The sequence below is a fragment of the Salvelinus alpinus genome, chromosome 1 (assembly GCF_045679555.1).
Source record: "Salvelinus alpinus chromosome 1, SLU_Salpinus.1, whole genome shotgun sequence".
Classification (NCBI taxonomy): Eukaryota; Metazoa; Chordata; class Actinopteri; order Salmoniformes; family Salmonidae; genus Salvelinus; species Salvelinus alpinus.
The window spans coordinates 35766263-35792216 of NC_092086.1; the positions used below are offsets into that span (position 1 = coordinate 35766263).

The 25954-nt window shown below is 42.1% G+C and overlaps 1 protein-coding gene across 1 annotated transcript in view; it reads left to right on the top strand.

Moving 5' to 3' along the window:
• The first annotated feature begins 6597 nt into the window (after window positions 1–6597).
• LOC139574378 (transient receptor potential cation channel subfamily M member 4-like) overlaps window positions 6598–25954 on the top strand; it is a 75659-nt gene continuing 56302 nt past the window's right edge. The window contains exons 1-4 of the mRNA XM_071398900.1: window positions 6598–7059; window positions 24166–24227; window positions 24356–24533; window positions 25260–25440. Of these exons, the coding sequence (XP_071255001.1) occupies window positions 6952–7059; window positions 24166–24227; window positions 24356–24533; window positions 25260–25440 (529 nt within the window). The 5' untranslated portion in view covers window positions 6598–6951. The remainder of the gene's footprint in view (window positions 7060–24165; window positions 24228–24355; window positions 24534–25259; window positions 25441–25954) is intronic.

Sequence of the window (25954 nt, forward strand, 5' to 3'; positions counted from 1 at the left end):
GTGCATGAGGCACGACATTCGCCCTACGGAGCGTGTCCTCGGGTTGATGTCACCTGAGTCAGCTCTCCATACTCGTCCTGAGGTGCGTGCTAGCCGTCTGGTGAAGACTGTGCCAGCCCCACGCACCAGGCCTCCTGTGCACCTCCCCAGCCCTGCATGTCTTGTGCCAGCTTGGCGCTCCAGACCTCCAGTGCGCCTCCACAGCCCGGTGAGTCCTGCGCCGGCTCTACGCACGGTTTCCCCAGTTCGCCAGGAGAACCCAGTGCGGCTGGTTCCAGCTCCCCGCACGTGCCGGGCTAAAGTGGGCATGCAGCCAAGAGCAGCGGTGCAAGTGCTAAGCACCATAGCTCCAGTGCTCCCCCACAGCCCGGTTCGACCTGTGCCTGCGCTCTGGAGTTGACGGGCTAAAGTGGGTATTCAGCCGGTAAAAGTGGTGCCCGGGATACGCACCAGATCTCCAGTGCTCCCCCACAGCCCGGTCCATCCAGTGCCTCCTCCAAGGACCAGGCCTCCAGTAGGTCTCCCCAGCCTGGTCCATCCAGTGCCTCCTCCAAGGACCAGGCCTCCAGCGACGTTCTCCAGTCCGGAGCCTCCAGCGACGTTCTCCAGTCCGGAGCCTCCAGTGACGTTCTCCAGTCCGGAGCCTCCAGCGACGTTCTCCAGTCCGGAGCCTCCAGCGATGGTCTCCAGTCCGGAGCCTCCAGCGACGTTCTCCAGTCCGGAGCCTCCAGCGACGGTTTCCAGTTCGGGGCCCGCAACGAGGTGCCTAGTCCGGGGCCCGCAACGAGGGTGCCCAGTCCGGGGCCCGCAACGAGGGTGCCCAGTCCGGGGCCCGCAACGAGGGTGCCCAGTCCGGGGCCCGCAACGAGGGTGCTCAGTCCGGGGCCCGCAACGAGGGTCCCCAGTCCGGGGCCCGCTACGAGGTTCTCCAGTCCGGGGTCGGCGGCGAGGGTCCCCGCACCAGAGGCGCCACCAAAGTGGGGGGAGACAGAGGCGGAGGGGGGTCTACGTCCCGCACCAGAGCCGCCGCCATAAAGGAGGCCCACCCGGACCCTCCCCTTTAGAGTCAGGTTTTGCGGCCGGAGTCCGCACCTTTGGGGGAGGGGGGTACTGTCACGCCCTGGCCATAGAGAGGCTTTTATTCTCTATTTTGTTTTGGCCAGGGTGTGACTAGGGTGGGCATTCTAGTTTCTTTATTTCTATGTTTTCTATTTCTTTGTGTTTGGCCGGGTGTGGTTCTCAATCAGAGGCAGCTGTCTATCGTTGTCTCTGATTGAGAATCATACTTAGGTAGCCTTTTTCCCACCTGTGTTTGTGGGCAGTTGTTTTCTGTATAGTTTTAGTTACCTTACAGAACTGTTCATTTCTCGCTTTGTTATTTTTGTTCTAGTGTTCAGATTTAAATAAATATCATGAACACGTACCACACTGCGCTATGGTCCACTCCATCAGACGAGCGTTACACAGTCCAATAAAAGATACGGTAGATATGTGATTTGATATAATTTTTTCTGTGGCCAATGACCTTGAGCCTTCTTGGATGGGCACTTCGAATATAACTTTATGGCAGGACCCAAGGGGCTTGAATTTTCTATCTTTACCCGTAGATTTGGCGGTGACGTAGTGTCCCCATGAGTGACAAAACACTGAGCCAATCACAGAGCAACTAGAGAACACTACCAACCCCTACGCTCAGTATTTTTTGCTGGCTGCCCCACCACCACAGAAAGCACTGAGCTAGGATGAAACACCTGCATTTTGGAGCTGCTTTATTCAAGAAAGCAAAAAAGAGACCAAGTGTAACCAAGAGGAGACCAAAACGCAGCGTGGTAAGTGTTCATTTTAATATAATAAATAAACTGAACACTGAAACAACAAAAAACAACAAAGAGAGTGAACGAAAGCAAAACAGTCCTGTCTGGTGTAGACACAAAACAGAAAACAACTACCCACAAAACACAGGTGGAAACAAGCTACCTAAGTATGGTTCTCAATCAGAGACAACGATAGACAGCTGCCTCTGATTGAGAACCACACCCGGCCAAACACACAGAAAAAGAAAACATAGAACACACAACATAGAATGCCCACCCCAACTCACACCCTGACCAAACCAAAAATAGAGACATAAAAAGGATCTCTAAGGTCAGGGCGTGACACCAAGTTTGTATGCGGCTTTATTAACTCAATGATATTTAATTTTTTACATTGTTTGCAAACTGATATGTGACACGTATTAATGCAAAATAACATTCAAAACAGGCAACAAAAAAAGAAAGATGTATATGTATATACAGTACCTTTGGAGAGTATTCAGACCCCTTGAATTTTCCCATTTTTTTTTTTACGTTACAGCCTTATTCTAAAATGGATTAAATAAAAAAATCCACTCAGCAATCTGCACACCCCATAATGACAAAGTGAAAATAGGTTTTAATAAATTATTACGCATTGTACACTCAATGCCAGTACACTAAACATATGAAAAGTTTCCCCCACCCCAGATCGGGTTGAGACATAAAAATCTAAAGTACCATCAATTGCAATTCTAGCAACGTGATCTACGTGATTCGCTGCCTGTGCGGCTTATTTTTCGTAGGAGAACCTCAAGGGAGTTCCGCACTAGAACAGGGTTCCCCAACTGATTTTGGCCCACAGGTGGTTTTATTTGGCCCCCCAATCTTTCTGAGAGACATTTTTATTTATTTATTTAGTATTATTTTGGGGGGCATGAAAGACTGTAAAAACACCAGGAAATCAGCTCCAGGTGATTTTAATTTAAGAAATCTGTTCCCAAGTATTCTCAAATGTAAACAAGGTTTAAAATTATTATGTTCTAGTCAAACATTATATCTGTTTGGGCTTCTTGCAGGCAATTTGCAATCCACAAATTATTTGTAATTTTGTTCCGGCCCACCGACCTTCCCCTCAAGAAAAAACAGCAAGCGGCTGAATCTAGTTGATGATCCCTGCACTAGAATGTATGAGCACTGAAGTGCCTTTTGACGTGCTGACCCCAACAGCCCAGTGGCCCTCCATTTCAAAGAGTGAGGACACTTAGTGAGTTCTTTTACTTTGGAATTGAACAAGTCAGCAAAAACAAACGCAGTGCGATGTTGACAAACACCAAAGTTCCAGAGAGATGTTCTGGATCCATTCCTTGGATACTTTAGTCCCCAGAGGTCTTAACCTGGAGAAGGACCATAGTATTCGTTTTTGTTTGTCAAGTGACAACCCCCCCCCCCCCATTTGTACTTGTTGATTACGCATGCAGGGAGCCTACCAGCTCTCTAACTGTTGTCCAAACCAGTTTTAGACCTCTTTTCCTAAGCTTTTGATGTTTTTTGTTGTTATCCCTAGTTTTGCTTAGCCCTGTTTATATTCCAATACCCAACATATTGAACATGTATTATATAGTAAAGGTTGTATATCAATTACACCTACTGCAGTTGAAAAAAAGCTTGCCCAGTTTTCCAATAGTTTTTTTACTGGTTCCACTTCTGTAGTCCATCACTAGGTGGAGACATTGACCACAGTACCCCACACGCTGAGTATCAACCTGTACGTCTACCACACCATCTCTCATTAACGCCACCAGTTTAAAAGTTTTCTCCCTAATTGTCTGCCCCATATAACTTGTCCATTCCCTTTGTGATTATTCTGAAAAATGCCATTGAAGGCCGAAAACGTAAATCTTTTAAACTTGCTTAATAAAAGTAGGAATTTTTAATGGTGTGAGCCTTGCGCCTTTTCCTTTCCAATTACACATTTTTAGGTTGCACCTCAACTCACATTGGTTGAGAAACCCTCTACTTCTTTCCAAATGGCTCCAGAGGCTGTCATAACCTGCTGGGGTAATGAGGGGGTGGATTTTTTTCTCAAAGATTTGACCACTTTCCAGAATTTACCTGGATTTCCACCACACTCAGATACACAATTCAAAAAGTATATTGACTTTGCTTATCTAACCAGAGTAAGACATCTATTTCTCAAATGTCTGAAGGACTGCCAGTCACAGGAAGAATCAGTCAATCTAGCCTTAGATTGACTTTCATTAAATATTTCTGACAATTCATGCGTGAACTATGGGTTACATATGTCCTTTACCCTTCATCTGTTATGTGGGGGATTCTTATCTACAACAGAGTTAAACAGAGAGGTAAAACGTTTAAGGGCCTGATCCGAGTCAGAGATAGAGGACACACTCTCCCAATCATGCAACCCCAAGTCATACAGGAAATGTTGTTCATTGAAAGTTCGAAAATGTCTCTTTGTAATAATGCGTCTACATGATTTAGGTAGCTTAGTATCGCTAATGCAGGCAATGGGACAATGGTCACTGAGCTTGTTAGCAAAGATTCCATTAGCTCTATACTTTCAGAATGATATCCAAAATAGTAGATTTCTCAGGGTGTTTTAAGTTGGGGCAAGCTGATTTAGTTACCAGTTGAGTTAAATTTAGGTCAGTACAAATATATGTCAGTCAATCTGATACTGGCATCAAGCAATCCAGGTTAAGATCACCCAAAATTCAGAATTCAGAATGAGAATAGTTAGCAAGTCAGATAATTTGCTAAGAGCAATTGGGAGGGCCAAGGGAGGGCAATAAACTCCCACTAACATTAGTTGGGCATTATTACAAAGGCTCACATTTAGGACAATCCATTCAAATTGCTTGGGGACAGAGGTGGTAATACACATAGCAACATTCAAGTTGTTCTTCATGAATTTTGAGACACCTCCACTTCTGCCAGCACTGTCAGATCTTTAAACATTATATCAATTTAGAGACATATCAGAGCCTGGCACATACTTTTTTAACCAAGTTTCAGTAATTAACAAAATGTCAGAGTTAGTTTGAGAAGCCAGAATTTCAATAAGATCCATTTTCGAAATCAAACTTCTGACATTTACATGAATCAGTCCAAGACCACAGCTGTGGGAATTCAGATAGTCTAACACAAACATGCTATGATCAGTAGGTAACCCTCTATATGAAATGGCCATGGGGTTGGCTTGAAATTGTATAGATACAAGATTGATTAGAACTGTGCAATTTGGTCTATGCCTTGAACAAGGACGTGGAATAATACAAGACTCGATTAGGGTTACCTGTTTCGCCCAGTTTCAGGTTACCTGTAATTGCATTATTGTTTTCAAGCGAGTACAAGATTCTAGTCTAGGCTGCAAGGCCTGTGATTTGAATGTTTCATTCCATTTGGATCAGTTGTGAGTCTACTCTAGACCGTTTATAATGTCTCGAAAGGCACCGTAGCAGGCCAGTCTGGATGTATTTTTTTTACTTTTGATACTGAGACGCGCTGTCTGTTGCAGATCATCATTCTTCCTGGTAGGTAAAGACTGGCTAATGTGTTGGTCCAGTGTCACTGATTATGCCTGAAGATCATGGTTCACCAGCAGCCCCAAATATGTCAAGAATAAACTACAGGCCAGACAATTTTGTCTGTACCGATGTAATTTGTCTGTATCTATGTAAATATATATGTATTTATGTACAAAAAAAGCCGGGACCACAATGGAAATACGTTCCCGACTTTATTGTGCAATCCCCGTCACAACAATCTTTGTACTTTGTGTATACTGTATACGTATTTTTTTTTACCTGACACAATTATCAATCAATCCAATGGAAAGAGACAAACAAAACAAAAAGTTTAATAACATTCAAAGATTGCCAAGGCAAGGACTCGATACTGCGTAGGCCTACAAGGTAGGGGAGGAAGTACTTTCTGTTTGTCGAAATTGACATAGTCTATTTATTGTGGTGTTGAAAAAGCAAACCACGATACTGAAGTGGCCGAAGTCTGTATGCTTTGTTTATTGGTTGTGTGGTGCATTGTCACAGAAAGTTGTTGGGGGAAAATGTGTTGCATATATTTTATATAATAAAAAAATAGCCGTCATTGTAAATAAGAATGTGTTCTTAACTGACTTGCCTAGTTAAAAAAAAAGGTTAAATAAAAAAGTTATAATAATATGGCATCAAAATGTTGAAAATCTGATTTCCCCCTAGCTTATCATGGTCTGCAGCCGTAGTGTCGTTGTGTAATACAGCGTAGTGTAATGAAACAGGCAGCGACAGTGAGCTCGCCCATGGAGGTCGGCGAAACCTCCACCTTCTGGCCGGTAGCCCTGCGTGTAATCGACTGTGCCACAAAAGCATGCTGAAGTGGCAAAGTCGAAATGCACGTTTATAAGCAGGGTCGCTAGTTATTGTTATTTGTGATCGTAAACATATTATATGGGGGGTACAAGGGGAGGGTCATGTGAAACTTCATTATCAACATATTTTGCCACAGGTTGGTGCCACTGGCTCTTGTTAATGACTGGAGCGGTGATAGTGGCATGCTATCAAATACGTCAAACACATGATTTCCAGGTGTATGATGCCATTCCATTTGCTCCATTCTGGTCATTATTATGAGCCGTTCTCCTCTGCAGCCTCCTGTGGTTTGTTTGTAGAGTGATTCAGTTGGTTTTAGAATGGTGGCCTTCCTAAATATTAATTTACCATTTGGTCTCCTCCCACTCCCCTGCTCTATATCATCCCATCTCTACACCGTGTCTGTAACATACCTGTCGTGGGCTTGGCTATATAGGCCTACATGCACACAGCTACATCGAGCTCTGTAAATTTATTTAGGAAGCTCCGTGGTTGTGGGGGAGCGCAGCTCTAGCTCTATATGCCGTGCAATTCCAGCAGTCAACTTCAAATTTAAAAATTAGGTTTTAACTGTTACTGTCCTGGCGTCGAACCTATTCGAGATTTGTTTTAGCCCCTTGCCGGAGAAGAGGGTTTTTGTCTAGGAGGGATACAGCTTTTGTAAAAATTGACTTTTCATAGCATTTAGGAGAAGGGTTAGGTTTAGCTAAAATGCATAAAAAACTACTTTTGACGTCAATTTGACAAAAACTGTAATCCATCTAGACATGACCGGAGAAGAGGCGAGAGGGAGGGGGCAAGAGTGCGCAATGACGGATAAAGAGCACGAAGGAGGCGAAGGGAGAACGGGAAGAAGAAGATCCGACAAAGATCAGGTTTGGTTTACTATTCTAACACGTGTCACGCAATTTCGTACATTAAATAGCCCGTGTCTTTTTAGGATTATTTTATCCCCAATTAGCTGCGTTTGAGGCAGCGGTACTCTTCATGGGGTCCAAAAAGTGAACAAAACAACATATCAAATACAAAGTATACATAAATATACACTGTATATATACAACAGTATGTGGACACCTCTTCAAATGAGTGGATTCGGCTATTTCAGCCAGGTGTATAAAATCTCCCTAGACACATTGGCAGTAGAATGGCTTTACAGAAGAGCTTGGTGACTGTCAATGCTGCACCTTTCCAACAAGTCAGTTCGTAAAATGTCTGCCCTGCCAGAGCTGCCCAGTTTAACTGTAATTGCTGTTATTGTGAAGTGGAAATGTCTAGGGGTAACAACTGCTCAGCTACGAAGTTGTAGGCCACACAAGCCCAATAATGTTTGTACCATGTTGTGTTGTCATGTGTTGCTGCCTTGCTATGTTGTTGTCTTAGGTTTCTCTTTACGTAATGTTGTGTTGTCTCTCTTGTTGTGATGTGTGTTTTGTCCTATATTTACAGTATATTGTATTCATTTTTTATTATTATTATTTTTTGTTATCTTTTAAATAAATCTGCACAACCGCAAATTGATCGTAAATGGCACATTATTCTTATGTGGTGACAGGGAGACAAGAATAGCTGAATTCTCAATCCTTGTGACAGTTACTTACTCATCAATGTAGGCAAGGCATACTACTGTAGGCTTGCTGTTTTGTTCATACCTTCTAACAAGGTTCTGTATGACTTTATTGCATTTTTTTGTCGCCGTTTAACCGTTTTTTGAGTGGCAATGACGGGATAATGTCTGCGTTGTTGTGACACGCGCGTCTCGAATCACCAGGGCAGGCTAGTCCATCTTTTTCGTTGGACATATGACTAATTTAAGTTGTACAGCTGCTGCCAACTGTCCCACAGGAGACCTTTTGGTAGGCCATCATTGTAAATTAGAATTTGTACTTAACTGACTTGCCTAGTTAAATGAAAGTACATGACTTTGGAATGAGACGTTTGACGAGCAGGTGTCCACATACTTTTGATCATGTGGTGTACATTTATAATTTAGTCATTCAGCAGACGCTCCCATCCAGAGCGACCAACAGCTAGTGCATTCTTCTTAAGATAGCTAGGTGAGACAACCACATATCACAGTTGTATCCCAACCACATATCACATAGGCTATGTAATACAAATGCGAAATATAATACAAAATGCATAAAAATGTCTGTCTTCAGTCCCCGTTGTGCCATAAGGTGTTATTTTTCTTCTTCTTTGGGTATTGGCAAGCCAAAATCGTGTGTGAATGGTAGCCGACTACAGCATATGCAGAAAGGGTTTTCTGTTTCTGTGTTAAATATTTCACTGAATGCAGAAAGTATACTATTAACTGACTTTTATTATAGAATAAATAATGTTTATCGCAAAAGAAAAATCAATTTAGATGGAATTTAGATGTAAAATTGAGGTAGCCTATGTCATTCCTCTCCGTTTCGTGGTTTTTCTTTATTTAACTAATTGCTCTCTTTTCTGTTGCTGAAATTCAGTGGGCTAAAGTGCTTACAGAACCAGGAAACTTGTAACTTAATCTTACAGTTCCACCTAACCTGTTGTACCCTAATCTTGATATAGCCTACATTCATCAATGCCAGTAGCTCTACATTCATCAATGCCAGTAGCGCTACATTCATCAATGTCAGTAGCTTTACATTCATTGGCAAAAATCTACCACCTCAAGGCTCTATAGTATAAAGCTATTGGCAAATATTTTTTAAATAAATCTGCACAACCGCAAATTGATCGTAAATGGCACATTATTCTTATGTGGTGACAGGGAGACAAGAATAGCTGAATTCTCAATCCTTGTGACAGTTACTTACTCATCAATGTAGGCAAGGCATACTACTGTAGGCTTGCTGTTTTGTTCATACCTTCTAACAAGGTTCTGTATGACTTTATTGCATTTTTTTGTCGCCGTTTAACCGTTTTTTGAGTGACAATGACGGGATAATGTCTGCGTGGTTGTGACACGCGCGTCTCGAATCACCAGGGCAGGCTAGTCCATCTTTTTCATGCATGAACTGATAGGACGAGAGGTTGGACATACGACTAATTTAAGTTGTACAGCTGCTGCCAACTGTCCCACAAACAAAGTAGTTTATAAAAAAAAAAAGACTTTTAGTGCCCTCTGGTCTCTTGACATACAAAAGCTGAACGGTTTTTCTAACCCTATTTGAAAGGAGTGAAAAAGCAAAACTCTGTGTGACAATTGGCCCATAAGTTCTGTATATGTATGCAGCCTCTCATAAACTAAACTTGAGAATTTAAATTACACAATTTGTGTCAGTCACAAAAGATGAGGCATGATAGCTGGTATGGTAGTACTATGCATTCCATTCATTGTTCCCGAGAAATAGAAACAAGGGAGAAATAAGACTGGACAAAACTCTGTTCAAGAGCGAGCAAATAGAGACAAAGACCACGTTTCCATCCACAGTTTGCATTTAAAGTGGGCCACGCTACACCACTAGATGACACCATATGGCCCCATGTCGTTCGGTTCAGTTCTTATATCCCTGGTGTCATATGGTGTCATCTAGTGGTGTAGCGTGGCCCACTTTAAATCCAGCAACTAATCATTCTCAAATTCATTGAGTCTATACGTATACCAAATCGGGAGTTAATATGATTTATCATTCATGAGAAGAAAATGTATGTTTTTTTTGCATTAGCATATGTGCTAACATGCAGATAGGTACAATGTGGCCATATTTGAATGCAGCAACACCTTTTTTCTTCTCAAAACCATTAGACTGATGTAATAGTCTAAATACAAAATCTGGAGTGAATCTGACATATGGTTCATGAGAAGATGATGATTGCAGATGATTTTGAGTATTAGCGTTACATATATAATGATTTAGTAGTTACTAGTTTCTTTTTATGTCAATAGCTAATTCAGTGTGGCTCATCTTAGGTACTGGCCATAATAGTGATAACACAAGTTGATAGGCCACTGTGGAGTGGATTTACAGTGGTTTAAAATGGACAATCCCTTAGCTTTTCTCAAACTAAGTTAAGACGTACCAAGGGACTACATTCCAAATTTGGTGCCATTTAGTCCTATAGTTCATGAGAAGTATTTTTTGCATATTAGCATATGTGCTAATAAGCATCTACTGGTATAGTGTGGTCATCTTTGAATGCATCAATGTTATTTTTTCAAACTCTTAAGGAACTATTGTGATGAGTCTAACACATTTGGAGTGAATCTGACTCTTAGTCCAAGAGAATAAGATTTTTTATGATTATTTTAAACATTAGTGTTTCGTAGTCAAAAAAGTGAATTCTTAAGCTTACTCCTTTTTTATGATATCAATGCCAAGCATATAAAATTGTAAAATTGTAAAATTGGACTTCCTGATTTATCGATAACTCAGCCATCTCTTAAGGCCGGCGTGATTTTGGGCTTCTAACCCCTTTTAAACATTGTGTGTTTAAGCTACATACTTCTGGGTTGTACCATTTGGATTTGTCTATTTATTCTACATCAGTTGGTAACAACCATTATGTGTTATTGAAAGGGGCTGAGCTAGAGCAGTTGTTGTGAGACAAGGGCGGACCCAGAAGGGGCCCTGAGCCGGGTCTTTTTTTACAAAAACGTCTGTAGAGTAAGAATGGTTTGCCCTTTTAATAGTTTGTAGCTATCTATGAAAAAGCTGAGGCTCTCATGAACACGTGTAACATGTTTTGCTCTGAGGCTCTCATGAACACGTGTAACATGTTTTGCTCTGAGGCTCTCATGAACACGTGTAACATGTTTTGCTCTGAGGCTCTCATGAACACGTGTAACATGTTTTGCTCTGAGGCTCTCATGAACACGTGTAACATGTTTTTTTCTATGACGCTCACAAGCTACACAATAGTTGTTAGAAGGTAAGGGGTTCTTCGACATAGACTATCATAGGAAATCCCAGGACATAGTGTCTATAATACATTAAGCTCACGTAGTTGCTGTCACAACCTCCACACAGTTGTCACTGACTAGTTGGATATTCATTTCTCACTGAAGAAACCATTTTTGTACTACAGCATTCAAATAAATTCATTTTTATCAGGTTTTTGCTTTGGTGGACCTTTTTAAAATTTTTAAAATATTTTTTACATTTGTCAATAAAACTCATGATTGCAACTGTTTGTCAAATTGTTTTGTGTTCTATGTGTAGCCCTGGTTGTCCTGAAAAGAAAATGTAAAACAGTCCAGTTCATTTTGAGGCAAAATATAAGGTCTGGATATGCAGGTAAATGAAGGTCAGAATTATAATATTTTCTTTGCTTGGGTCTTGGGACTGATAGATTTTACCAATCCCTTTAGCTTTTATCAAACTGTCAAATTTGATATTATTTGGTTCAGAATACGTTTTCCAAAATGTCCAAGATGGAGGAAAATCTATCCTGACGGACCTTATGGGTCCTTGTGACAAATGTATTCAGCATGCGGAAACAGCCTACATACAAAGTTTAAAGTCTCTAGGTCAAACGGGGCAACAGATATGAGGGTTTGTGAGACTGCTTATAACAGCGACCCCTGTAGGCCAATCGGTGCCATTATTTTTGGCCAAGTTACTATGTCCCCTAGTTTCTGTTTGCCAAATTAGAAAAAAGTTAAGAATCTATGCTTAAATTATTTGACCATTTCGAGGAGAACTAACAAAACACCTAAAATATGAAAAATGGAAATGTAGCCTATGTCAATTACAATGATTTAGTGAACACACCCTGTCCACTACCTAGCATCTGAAACAAAATACGGTGTTGCGAATTGGGAATTCACAGAGCCATGCATTTTTGTCTTACCTGGTCCGTGAGAAGATTCTAGCTAGTGTATCCCTCTGACTGTTATTCGACTGTTGTTGGATGTGGCTGTCCAGTTTATCAAGTCCCAGATCCCATCCAGCAGGCTCCCAATTACTTTTTATGATTTTTAAAATAAAAATTCAAGTACAATTTTCTCTAGCGCTATTAGTTGACTACCTGATAGGGCAGATCCAGAAGAACTGAGCGCACATTTCAGCACCCCAGGATGTCCATTTACTTTGCAGTCCCCCCTCATAGCAAATAGGTGACAAAACAATCCAAGCACTGGGTGCACAGCCTGGACACCCGGAGCTCCTGCTGGTTAGAGTAGTAACTGAGCAGCTTGTTTTGTGTACACACATTTACTGCACTTTTATGAGCATTTTAAACATAAGTGTGTTATATAATTCGTTATTTATTAGAGAAACACTTTTCCATCATTTGTCGCTACAAAGAAAGTTCCTGTCAAACAAATAAACATTTTGTGGACCTTTCTCCTATTTAGTTTCCCTTTCCATTACACGTTTCCCTTTCAATTACACGTGTCACAAGTTATTTTTGCGACATTGCTTTTGTTGAATAAACCTGGGTCATTGGAAACCTGCCTATTGAGAGAGGAAGGTATTTCTCTTGTCTAGTGATACCTTTAATCTTGTCCACTCATTTTCCTCTCTCTTATGTACTCTGTTGAATAGTGGTGCTTGAGTGGACAGTCAATATTTGTATAGAGAGAGGGTGTGTGTGTTCATTTTATTTGACCTTTATTTAAGCAGGGAGTCATGCTGAAACTGCGCTCTCTTTCTCAGATGAGCCCAGCATGAAAACATCAAACGATTACACTATACTGTGCATATCTACAGTATATACACATGGAAAAGCAAACTCAAAACACGAAAACCTAAATACAATAATGAAACAAACACATTCTTCAGTAAAAACGCCCTGTAACATCCGCCTGAATTGCCCTAGAAGGACCAACTTTAAGGATGTTTGGAGATCATTCCACATGAGGCGCAAGAAAACTAAAAGCAGATTAACCTACATTTGTGGATTTTTAAAATGAATTATTATATCACCTTTATTTAACCAGGTAGGCCAGTTGAGAACAAGTTCTCATTTACAACTGCGACCTGGCCAGGATAAAGCAAAGCAGTGCGACACAAACAACAACACAGAGTTACACATGGGATAAACAAACGTACAGTCTGGAAGGAGAGTGAAGGTTATTGAAGGAATCTCAAGGTTTAGCCATTCCTGAGTCCGGGTTTGGTAACTTATAAGTCTGAAGGTTAGCAATGACGTAAGGTATGGCGGAAGCATATGCAAGAGGGCTTTATAGACAAAAAGAGCGCAATGCTTCGCTCTGAGACTTCAAGGAGGGTCAGCCTACTTTCTGATACAAAATGCAATGATGTGTACTGAACCTATCGCCCTTAATAAAACGCAATGCACTTTGATAAACTGCATCCAATGGCTTCAATCCAGTGGCAGACATTTATAAGCGGGGACACAATGAGGGCTCCATCCAAAAACATATACATAAATCATCAGATACATTTTTACGTGATTTGGAAAATAACATATACATGGTTTAACCAGCATTAAGAATTAATTTCAGTTCAACCAAGGCTTTCTACAGGCGATAAAGGCAGATTGAAGCTCTGACAGAGCCTTGTCAGCTGTGGTGACAATATTATATACCACAGTGTCAATATGCATACAGGTGAAAGTATTTTTTTTTTTTTTTTTTTTAACAAATAATGAAAATATTTGTACCAAGGATACTGTGGACACCCTTTGTTATGTCTAAACAACCTGATTTAACTCCATCAGTAAATATACACTGTATTCTGTCCTTTTAAATTATTTTCAAACCAGCTACTGGTCAAGTCCAATTGATGAAAGCCTCTGAATAAGTAATGAGTGATCCACAGTGTTGAAGCCATCATTAGACAGGTCAATAAACATGGACACAGTGTTGAAGCCATCATTAGACAGGTCAATAAACATGGACACAGTGTTGAAGCCATCATTAGACAGGTCAATAAACATGGACACAGTGTTTCTTATTATCCAAACCATTAAGAACACAGGTTGGATGGGGAGCATCGTTGCACAGCTATTTTCAGGTCTCTCCAGAGATGTTCAAGTCCGGGCTCTGGCTGGGCCGCTCAAAGACATTCAGAGATTTGTCCCGAAGCCACTCCTGCATTGTCTTGGCTGTGTGCTTAGGGACATTGTCCTGTTGGAAGGTGAACCTTCGCCCCAGTCTGAGGTCCTGAGCACTCTGGAGCAGGTTTTCATCAAGGATTTCTCTGTACTTTGCTCCATTCATTTTTGCCTCGATCCTGACTAGTACCCCAGTCCCTGCCGCTGAAAAACATACCCACAGCATGATGCTGCCACCACCATGCTTAACCGTATGGATGGTGCCAGGTTTCCTCCAAATGTGACACTTGGCATTCAGGCCAAAGAGTTCAATATTGGTTTCATCAGACCAGAGAATCTTGTTTATCATGGTCTGAGAGTCCTTAGGTGGCTTTTGGCAAACTCCAAGCGGGCTGTCATGTGCCTTTTACTGAGGAGTGGCTTCCGTCTGGCCACTCTACCATAAAGGCCTTTATTGGTGGAGTGCTGCAGAGATGGTTGTCCTTCTGGAAGGTTCTCCCATCTCCACAGAGAACATTTTGGAGCTCTGTCAGGGTAACCATTAGGTTCTTGGTTACCTCCTTGACCAAGGCCCTTCTCCCCCGATTGCTCAGCTTGGCCGGGGGGCAGTTCTAGGAAGAGTCTTGGTGGTTCTAAACTTCTTCTATTTAAGAAAGATGGAGGCCACTGTGTTCTTGCGGATCTTCAATGCTGCAGAATTTTATTGGTACCCTTCCCCAGATCTGTGCCTCGACACAATCCTATCTCGACACTCTACAGACAATTCCTTCGACCTCATGGTTTGGTTTTTGTCCTAACATGCACTGTCAAATGTGGGACCTTATATAGATAGGTGTGTGTCTTTCCAAGTCGTGTCCAATCAAGTTATTGAAACATCTCAAGGATGATCAATGGAAACGGGATGCACCTGAGCTCAATTTCGAGTGTCATAGCAAAGGGTCTGAATACCTATGTAAATAAGGTATTTGTTTTTTTATTTTTAATAAATTAGCACATTTTTTCTAAAAGCCTGTTTTCACTTTGTCATAATGGGGTATTGTGTAGACTGCTGGGGATTTTTTAAATGCAATCAATTTTAGAATAAGGCTAACGTAACAATGTGGAAAAAGTCAAGGAGTCTGATACTTTCCGAAGGTACTGTATTTCGTAGTTAAAAAGGATCTAAGTTGAATATTTACAAAGGATTCTATAAGTGTTGCTGCTAGGCAAGATCATTTGAAATGGGGTGATAATCCAGACCCTGGTGATACCAGAAATAATTGTTAGGTTAAAATGGAGTGTTAAAGATTCTGCAATCACATCAGCAGAAAGCTGCAGCAAAAAAGGATCAAGCAAATCAGCCGCTGTGGCTTTTACATGTTTCTTTTTTACATCAATCTTGTACAAGGTGTCTAGCACATCACAAGTCCAAAGCTGTTGTAACGAAAGCAAAGATTAACTAGAAGTTGACGGAACTGATTAAAAACATCAATTCTTATTTATTTTTCTCAGTTATGATGCTAGAGTTTGACACAACTTGCTTAAGAAGGGAAGGAGAGGAATTTCCACGCTTCAGTGCATTTACTGTTTCCCAAATTCTAACAGACCACCAGTGGAGTCGGAGATAGAACTTAGGAAGCAGCTAGATGTAGCTTTCTTGATTGAGGTAGTACATCTCTTTCTCAATTGCATGAAAAGCTGCCAATCAGCCAGAGTCCGTTTTTCTAGCTCAGGCCTGATTTCTCATCATAACAAGATCTAAAAGTTTGAGAGAGAGAGACTAGCCATCTTAATGCACTTCCGGTACAGTATAACTTCTATATGCACTGAGCATGCTATGACAGGTACTAGGGTGTGGGTCAATGGGATATGAGTTCTGAATTGAATGCCAATCCCCTTTCAGCAGCTATTGCTAGTCATGTTCTACCAGTTAGATTAGTCTACAGTTTGTTTACTTAACACTTACAGTATCCCACAGTCTCAGAAAAAATGATTGGGCATTGTACTTAAAGGGGTACAAATGCTTGTCACTGTAGTGGTACCCTGTAAGGTATTCCCACTGTACCATTAGTTATAGGAGAGAGTGGGGTAAGTTGACACAAATAGTTAGTTGAGCCACCCCTTGTTTCTGGGAAACCGTCCATACACCAAATATGAAATCATTCCATGGAGTCTGTGAAGGAAGAAACAACATGGAAAAATTAGTGAGCAAGTTGGGTCCAAAAAACTGATTTTCATAGTTAAATAAATTCATTGTGTTAAAGGTTTAATGATGCTTGTATCTAAACCAAAGTAGATTTTTTTTGTAAATCAGTTGGGGTCTATAAGCTACAAAGTGAGATCCTAAACCTATCATGTATGGGCTAATATATTCAATATGTTTGCCTTGGCGTAAGTTGAGCCAATATCCATTGGGTAAGTTCAGCCAATGGCCACCATAGACCATACAAATTATAAAATTGTCAGTTTTATGCAATGTATCATGCATTTAAACTATTGTTAAAGAGCAGACATCGTCATGCCCAGTGTATACAAATGCAAAACCAGTGCGTTTAGCCCCCCAAGGAATTGAGAGAAGAGAAGAAGTCCATTCAGCAGCAGCAAGAGATGGAAAAAATAGACTGAATGGTACATTGACAAAAAAGAAAAGGACCACGTACCTGTGTGAAGGAGGGCTATGATAGAGTAGCAGAGGCACACACGGTCTTATCTGATGACATGGAGTCTGAGCTTGCTAAACATGTCAAGAATCTCGCAGACCAGTTTTATGGAGAGAACTTGCCTACAAATTGGCACATCAAAACAACATCCCTGTCCCGGACAACTGGTCAAGAAATGGAAGGATAAGTGATATTGAACAGAGATCTACATGTGAATGTAGGCATGCATTTAAGATATAAAATATATCACACCCCCAATCCATTAGTTAAACTTTGACCGACCAGCACCATCACCCACTGTCACAGAACACCATCACCCACTTACCCCAAGGTGGCTCAACTTACCCTTTCTCTATGCTCAACTTACCCCATACCTGGGGTCATTTTTTTTCAAGAGACTACCTTTGACAAGCTATGTTTTCAAAACTGTTATGTTTACATGAATTGTTCTTATTTCCAGGGATACACAACATAAAAAATTAATGTAGATACAGTGTCTTTGTTAGAAAGAATAGTATATTTCTCTTGACATAGTGATGCTGAATGTAAAAAATGGCTCAACTTACCCAACTCTCCCCTACATAATTGTGAGTTTGCAGTGTGACCTCAACAGCCAATAGTTCACCTTAAGGGACAAGATAGTACCTTTTATTATTAGTCCCTACCACGCTTTCACCTCCCCTTCGGTAATAAAGCCTGTGGAACTTCTTGTCAGTAAGAAGCTAAAAGAAGGTGGAGTGTATCCAAGCTGTTTGCCACTCCCATCAAATCAAAGTTTATTTGACACATTCTTCATAAACAACATTGAAATGCTTACCTACGGGTCATTTTCCAACAATGCAAATAGATATAATGACACAAGGAATGAATACACAGTGAATTAATAATAACAATAACGAGTAATAATAACTTGGCTATATACAAGAAGTACCAGTACTGAGTCAATGTGCAGGGGTCCAAGGTAACTGAGGTAGCTACAGTATGTACATATAGGTACAGTAGGTGTAAAGTGACTAGGCAACAGGATAGATAATAGACAGTAACAGCAGCGTATGTGGTGAGTGTGAAAGTGTGTGGGTGTATGTGTGTGTTGGGGTGTCAGTATAATTTTATGGGTAGAGTCCAGTGTGTGTGCATAGAGTCAGTGCAGGAGAGTTAGTGCAAAAAAGAGTCAAAACAGGTATTTTTTTTATTTAACTAGGCAAGTCAGTAAAATTTAACAATGATGGCCTACGCTGGGCCAATTGTGTGCCGCCCTATGAGACTTCCGATCACGGCCAATTGTGATACAGTCCGGGATCGAACCAGAGTCTGTGGTTACACCTCTAGCACTGAGATGCAGTGCCTTAGACCACTGCCCCACTCGGGAGGTAGTCCGGGTAGCCATTTGATTAGCTGTTTAGCATTCTAATGGCTTGTGGGTAGAAGCTGTTCTGGGTCCTGTTGGTTCCAGACTTGGTGCACTGGTACCGCTTGCCGTGCAGTAGCAGAGAGATAGATGCTCTATGGCCTGGGATGATGCTCTATTGACAATTTGGAATAGGCACATTCAAACAAAGGTATAGCTGCGGTAAGTAGTTTTTGTCGACGTGGGGGGAGGGCTAGACAAATATTTCTGTCATTGCTGGCGCTGCAGATGGATATATCGGTCTGCTAAAACAGGACTATTAAAGGCCTAGTGCACTACATTATTGTTGTAATTTTTTTCTTCAGATTTTCAGGGGGTGTTGCAGCACCCTCAGAACCCCTAATTCACATGGCTATGAACAAAGGCGGAGAGTCGAAACCGAAAGCCAATCATTTTCACTGGTGCCCACTTGGGGTAGTGTCATTTTCAACCATATTATGTAAAAAATGTATTCAAAACAATATATAGTATGCCAACAATGCTAGCACCGTAAATTATCTTAATCTGGATAGTTTGTGCTTCTCACGGCCAATCTGCCGGAAGCCGCTGGTAATCAGCGTTCCACTCATACCTACCTTTCCAATATGAACTTTCCCAGACTCTTGAGAACAATGTGACTGAGGCCTGGAAGCAGAGGCTACTTTATTACATGTGTTCATTTCCTATGATAAAATACCATGATTTGTTCATGTGTTCGGACCAAACAGCTAGCACGACAGCTAAAATAACTTCGGAAAATACGATTTCAGCTAACAAGAGAAGTATCAAACAAAAGAACTGCATTATGGCATTTACTCATCAACTATTTACATAGAATTTTGTCCACAAATGTACCCAATTTTCTAACTTACTTTACCTTTAATTTAACACTGAAAGTGTGGACCCATATTATAGACAATGGAACAGTGTTATAAACCGGGTAGTTTGGGTCCTTGATGCTGATTTGTCTGAAAGCCATGCTATATCAGACAATATACCATGGATATGACACAAAGTTACTTGTTTACTGTTCTAATCGTGTTGGTACCTAGTTTATAATCGCAATTTAAAAATAAAAAATTACATTTTATTTCACCTTTATTTAACCAGGTAGGCTAGTTGAGAACAAGTTCTCATTTACAACTGCGACCTGGCCAAGATAAAGCAAAGTAGTGTGACACAGACAACAACACAGAGTTACACAACGAATAAACAATAAACAAGCCAATAACACAATAAACAAGTCAATGACATAGTAGAAAAAGAAGAAAGTCTATATACAGTGTGTGCATGAAGAGGTAGGCAATAAATAGGCCATAGGAGCGAATAATTACAATTTAGCAGATTAACACTGGAGTGATAAATGAGCAGATGATGATGTGCAAGTAGAGATACTGGTGTGCAAAAGAGCAGAATAGTAAATAAAAACAGTATGGGGATGAGGTAGGTAGATTTGGGTGGGCTATTTACAGATGGACTATGTACAGCTGCAGCGGTCGGTTAGCTGCTCAGATAGCTGATGTTTAAAGTTGGTGAGGGAAATAAAAGTCTCCAACTTCAGCGATTTTTGCAATTCGTTCCAGTCACTGGCAGCAGAGAACTGGATGGTAAGGCGGCCAAATGAGGTGTTGGCTTTGGGGATGACCAGTGAGATATACCTGCTGGAGCGCGTGCTACGGGTGGGTGTTGTTATCGTGACCAGTGAACTGAGAAAAGGCGGAGCTTTACCTAGCATAGACTTATAGATGACCTGGAGCCAGTGGGTCTGGCAACGAATATGTAGCGAGGGCCAGCCGACTAGAGCATACAGGTCGCAGTGGTGGGTGGTATAAGGTGATTTGGTAAGAAACGGATGGCACTGTGATAGACTGCATCCAGTTTGCTGAGTAGAGTATTGGAAGCTATTTTGTAGATGACATCGCCGAAGTCGAGGATCGGTAGGATAGTCAGTTTTACTAGGGTAAGTTTGGCTGCGTGAGTGAAGGAGGCTTTGTTGCGAAATAGAAAGCCGATTCTAGATTTGATTTTGGATTGGAGATGTTTAATATGAGTCTGGAAGGAGAGTTTACAGTCTAACCAGACACCTAGGTATTTATAGTTGTCCACATATTCTAGGTCGGAACGTCCAGGGTGGTGATACTAGTCAGGCGGGTGGGTGCGGGCAGCGAACGGTTGAAGAGCATGCATTTGGTTTTACTAGCGTTTAAGAGCAGTTGGAGGCCACGGAAGGAGTGTTGTATGGCATTGAAGCTCGTTTGGAGGTTAGTTAGCACAGTGTCCAAAGAAGGGCCAGAAGTATACAGAATGGTGTCGTCTGCGTAGAGGTGGATCAGGGAATCGCCCGCAGCAAGAGCGACATCATTGATATATACAGAGAAAGAGTCGGCCCGAGAATTGAACCCTGTGGGACCCCCATAGAGACTGCCAGAGATCCGGACAACATGCCCTCCGATTTGACACACTGAACTCTATCAGAGAAGTAGTTGGTGAACCAGGCGAGGCAGTCATTTGAGAAACCAAGGCTGTTGTCTGCCGATAAGAATACGGTGATTGACAGAGTCGAAAGCCTTGGCCAGGTCGATGAAGACGGCTGCACAGTACTGTCTTTTATCGATGGTGGTTATGATATCGTTTAGTACCTTGAGCGTGGCTGAGGTGTACCCGTGACCGGCTCGGAAACCGGATTGCACAGCGGAGAAGGTATGGTGGGATTCGAAATGGTCAGTGATCTGTTTATTAACTTGGCTTTCGAAGACTTTAGATAGTCTAGACCCAAACTGTTACAGATCTATATCCATCCTGCCCTGCCTGTCACCCCCTTTGAAGAGGGGGATGACCGCGGCAGCTTTCCAATCTTTAGGGATCTCGGACGATACGAAAGAGAGGTTGAACAGGCTGGTAATAGGGGTTGCAACAATGGCGGCGGATAGTTTTAGAAAGAGAAGGTCCAGATTGTCTAGCCCAGCTGATTTGTACGGGTCCAGGTTTTGCAGCTCTTTCAGAACATCTGCTATCTGGATTTGGGTGAAGGAGAAGCTGGGGAGGCTTGGGCGAGTTGCTGTGGGGGTGCAGAGCTGTTTACCGGGGTAGAAAGCATGGCCAGCCGTAGAAAAATTCTTATTGAAATTATCGTGGATTTATCAGTGGTGACATTGTTTCCTAGCCTCAGTGCAGTGGGCAGCTGGGAGGAGATGCTCTTATTCTCAATGGACTTTACAGTATCCCAGAACTTTTGGGAGTTTGTGCTACAGGATGCAAATTTGTTTGAAAAAGCTAGCCTTTGCTTTCCTAACTGCCTGAGTATATTGGTTCCTGACTTTCCTGAAAAGTTGCATATCGCTGGGGCTACTCGATGCTAATGCAGTACGCCACAGGATGTTTGGATCCATTTTCAGATAAGACTGCAAAGCAAGGGTCATTATAATGAGTGCATCTCAGGACAGGCTGTTATGCAGGCTCCCTCAACCAACCACAGCTGGATAGACTATAACTTTTCTTTTGTTGAAAATGTTCAGTTTTACAGTTTGTTTTCAAGATGCAAGCCACAATCATATTGTATGGTCAGTCTCCACCTGGAGTTGATTAGAGGAAAGATGGAGGTTCTTTATGAAAGCATGACTCACCTGGTTTTCCTCCTTTAACTAAACTCAATGAACTGACAGTGTGGAGCTCTTTGCCTTATTATGTGAGGTCTGAAGTTAGAGCAAAAAGGATTTTCTGCCTTTTACCACCCATTCCAAGATGGCTTAGCAGTTCAGACGTCATTTCTGTCCTCGTATTGTCGTATCCTGTATATATATATATTTACACCTTTCTTCGCATATCTTTTATATATTTTATTATCCAAGAACTCAACTACAAAAGCTTTCCTGCAAAAGCTTTCCTGCAACCCGCCTCACCAATTACAAAAAAAAATATTATTTACCTCAAATCTGAAAATCCACAGTGGAAGCAAACCGTGTGGCTCAGTTGGTAGAGCATGGCGCTTGCAACGCCAGGGTTGTGGGTTCATTCCCCACGGGGGGACCAGGATGAATATGTATGAACTTTCCAATTTGTAAGTCGCTCTGGATAAGAGCGTCTGCTAAATGACTTAAATGTAAATGAGGGGTGGTCGTTTGACCGCGGACCCATAGCGGATACAGGCAATGAGGCAGTGATGGCTGAGATCCTGATTGAAAACAGCGGAGGTGTATTTGGAGGGCAAGTTGGTCAGGATAATGTCTATGAGGGTGCCCATGTTTACGGATTTAGGGTTGTACCTGGTGGGTTCCTTGATGATTTGTGTGAGATTGAGGGACTAGCTTGTAGGACTGCCAGGGTGTTAAGCATATCCCAGTTTAGGTCACCTAACAGAACGAACTCTGAAGCTAGATGGGGGACAATCAGGCGGCAACAGTGACAGACTTATTTCTGGAGAGATTCATTTTTAAAATTAGAAGTTCAAACTGTTTGGGTATAGACCTGGAAAGTATGACAGAACTTTGCAGGCTATCTCTGCAGTAGATTGCAACTCCTCCCCCTTTGGCAGTTCTATCTTGACGGAAAATGTTGTAATTGGGTATGGAAATCTCAGAATTTTTGGTGGCCTTCCTAAGCCAGGATTCAGATATGGCAAGGACATCAGGGTTGGCGGAGTGTGCTAAAGCAGTGAGTAAACAAACTTAGGGAGGAGGCTTCTGATGTTAACATGCATGAAACCAAGGCTTTTTCGATCACAGAAGTCAACAAATGAGGGTGCCTGGGGTTGGGGCCTGGGTTTACCTGAACATCACCCGAGGAACAGAGGAGGAGTAGGAGAAGGATGAGGGTACATGCAATAAGGCACCTTGGGGGTTTGTGATGAATTGCCAATATACCACGGCTAAGGACTGTATCCAGGCACTCCTTGTTGCGTAGAGCAGTCCTTAGTTGTCGTATATTGGACATATATACCACACCTCCTCGGGCATTATTGCTGAAATATAACACTGTTGATTCAGCACTGGAGAATATGCTGTGTACAATGATGAATCCACCTGTGCTATCTTAGTGACATTATGTAAATTATTTAAATATTGTAATGCAGGGCCTTGTTATATTGGAGTTGTGGCTTAGTGGGGGCGTGGCTTTTAGTTATTTTTTTATCGAGTTGGGAATTTTTAGTCACCCGCAACCTGCATTCTGAATGACAGTCCGTGTTAGGAACCTTGGAAAAAACATATCTATTTTTGTCCTTACTGATATTAGCCCATGCAAATGCATTGAATAACAGATTTACTACATGGAACAACAGATATTCCCCCCCAAAAAATCTAAAGGAAGTTTGTTCTGAAGTGTCTGTCTTATCTGATAGATATACATTTATAAGATTTAACATGTATTTAACCCCTTATTTTTGGCACTAAACAGTCCCAATATATATACAGTACTTCCATTCATTTTCTTCAACTGCTACTGGGGGACATTCAGATGAGTCTCACCTTTCCACATATTAATGTGTATCCCAAACCGTTCAGACGCTACAGACAGAAGTTGGCCGATCGGCTGTACCGACTTCAGATGAGTCCCAAGACGCTTGTGGGTCGTAGAACAGAGCACATCGTGTTCATGAGAGTCTCATCTTTCCATAGAGGGGTTGCTACAGACGATTTTGTGAGAAGACAGATTTTTAGGAAGTCTCATGATCAGATAAACACCGTAATAGCACTGTCACTTTTCACCGCAGATGCGGAGGTGAGACAGCTTAAACCGACAGATTTTTATGGGTTTTTGTATTATGCTAATTAGATTTCCACGGGGGCACGGACATCAACCTTAGGGGGTGAAAGGCCTCAGGCGGCCCCTAAAATCCTTAGCAGCCCTTGAACAGTAACATGTCCATGCAGTCCACACACAAACACACACACTTTCATACAATGTGTATGATGACTTGGCTTTTTGCTAATTGCTACTATACATCCAGTTTCACCTAAAATTCAACATCTGTAGCCGAGATAGTTACTCTTAATCAACTCTTTCTCTCCCAGAGCTGGATCCCCAACATCATCAGGAAGAGAGTATGCACCACATTCGTAGAGGACTCTTTAAGGTACAGCCTCTCTCTTGGTCACTGAGTTGTCCCTTTATCTGACACAATATAGTTACAGTTACAATGCAAAATGTGTCTGGTCTATGCAAAGCAAATGTTGTGTGTGTGTGTGTGTCTCTCCCTGTCAGCAATGGGGCATTGTGTCAGTGTGGGGGCATGCGGGAGACTCACGGCTCCAACGCTACGGGAGACTATTTCGGAGCCGCCATCGTCAGCCAGTGGGACAGCTCCCAGCACTCCTCAGAGTACCCCACCGACGCCTTCGGAGAGCTGGAATTCGCAGGGGCTGGCAGGAGACACAGCCATGTGAGTAACACACACATGTAAGAGCATGCACATACCAACATATGCACACACGTGCGTGCATACACTTGCACATATGCAAGCACACACACACTCATGCAAGGGCAAACTAACACACACACCCACACAACACTGGTGTCTTGGGTTTGGCCTCTGGCCCTTGTTGATGACCTCATGGAGGACGGTGTGTTTATTCAGCCGTCTCACACACTCAATCAATCAGCCCAGGGTATTACTAAGGTATAAATAACATTAGGACACACACACATATCTGTCAGTATGGTGACTGGCTGATTCATGAATTAGGTAGCTGGCTTAGTGCCTGTCAACTCATAACTATCAATTGACTCAGCTATGTTATCACATGATCCTACTGAGAGATTGAGTTCATGCTAATCTCATGATGCTAATGAATACGTCACATAGCCATTCATTGACACTAAATGACAAATATGTGAATGTAGTTCATTTCAGTCTTTTGCTCATCTACATCAAGTCTGGTTGGGCTGTATGTTGTAGAACGTCTGTCTGGCATTCTATGGAACCGTGGCGTGCGGAATGTTCTCACCTGTACTGATATCTCTTCACTATCGATTAGCTACACCATATAGGCAAAACAAGCAACTAGCAAGCAGCACTTTATGTAGCCTCTTGAGCATCATAACTTTGTGTGGCGATACTCATTGACCCTTCCCCACCCTCTTCTCCTTTTCTCTTCCTATTGGTCAGTTCTTGCGTCTGTCATGTGACACCCCACCTCAGATCGTGTACAGTCTGATGACGGCCCATTGGGGGGTGCCCTCCCCCAACCTGGTGGTTTCTGTTGTGGGGGGTGGGGGGTGCGAGAAGGTCAAGACCTGGGTCAGGGAGGTGCTGAGACAGGGGCTGGTCAAGGCGGCACAGAGAACCGGTGAGACACACACACACACATACACACAAATAGACATACCATGGTGTGCTGTGATGGAGGCTGGTCAGAGCACAGCTGAGGACAACGCCCACTCTGTTTCATCTATTTGTTTAAAAGATAATTAATTCATACACTCTTAGAACTAAAGGAGCCTGGAAGAACCTTTTGGGATTCAAGAAATTGCCACACAGAGGGAACCTTTCCAGTCCAAAAAGGTTTCTTGAGGAACCCCTGTGTAAAGGTTCAAACTGGAACCTTTTTGTAATGTGGCTTTCAGATAGTTATTTTTGGCCACCTGTTTGAATACATGTCATTATTGTTCATCATGTTAAGTTTGTACACTGAAAATTGACATTTTCCTTAAATGCTTCCTGATGACCCCCATTGGGAGGAGGACCTCCCGTCCTATGATGATGGGATAAGACTCCTCTACGCAGGAGAGGAAGAGGAGATGGAAGATGGGGCGCAAGCCGACAGATCATCTTCCGTCCATCGATAGCGGACGACAAATATT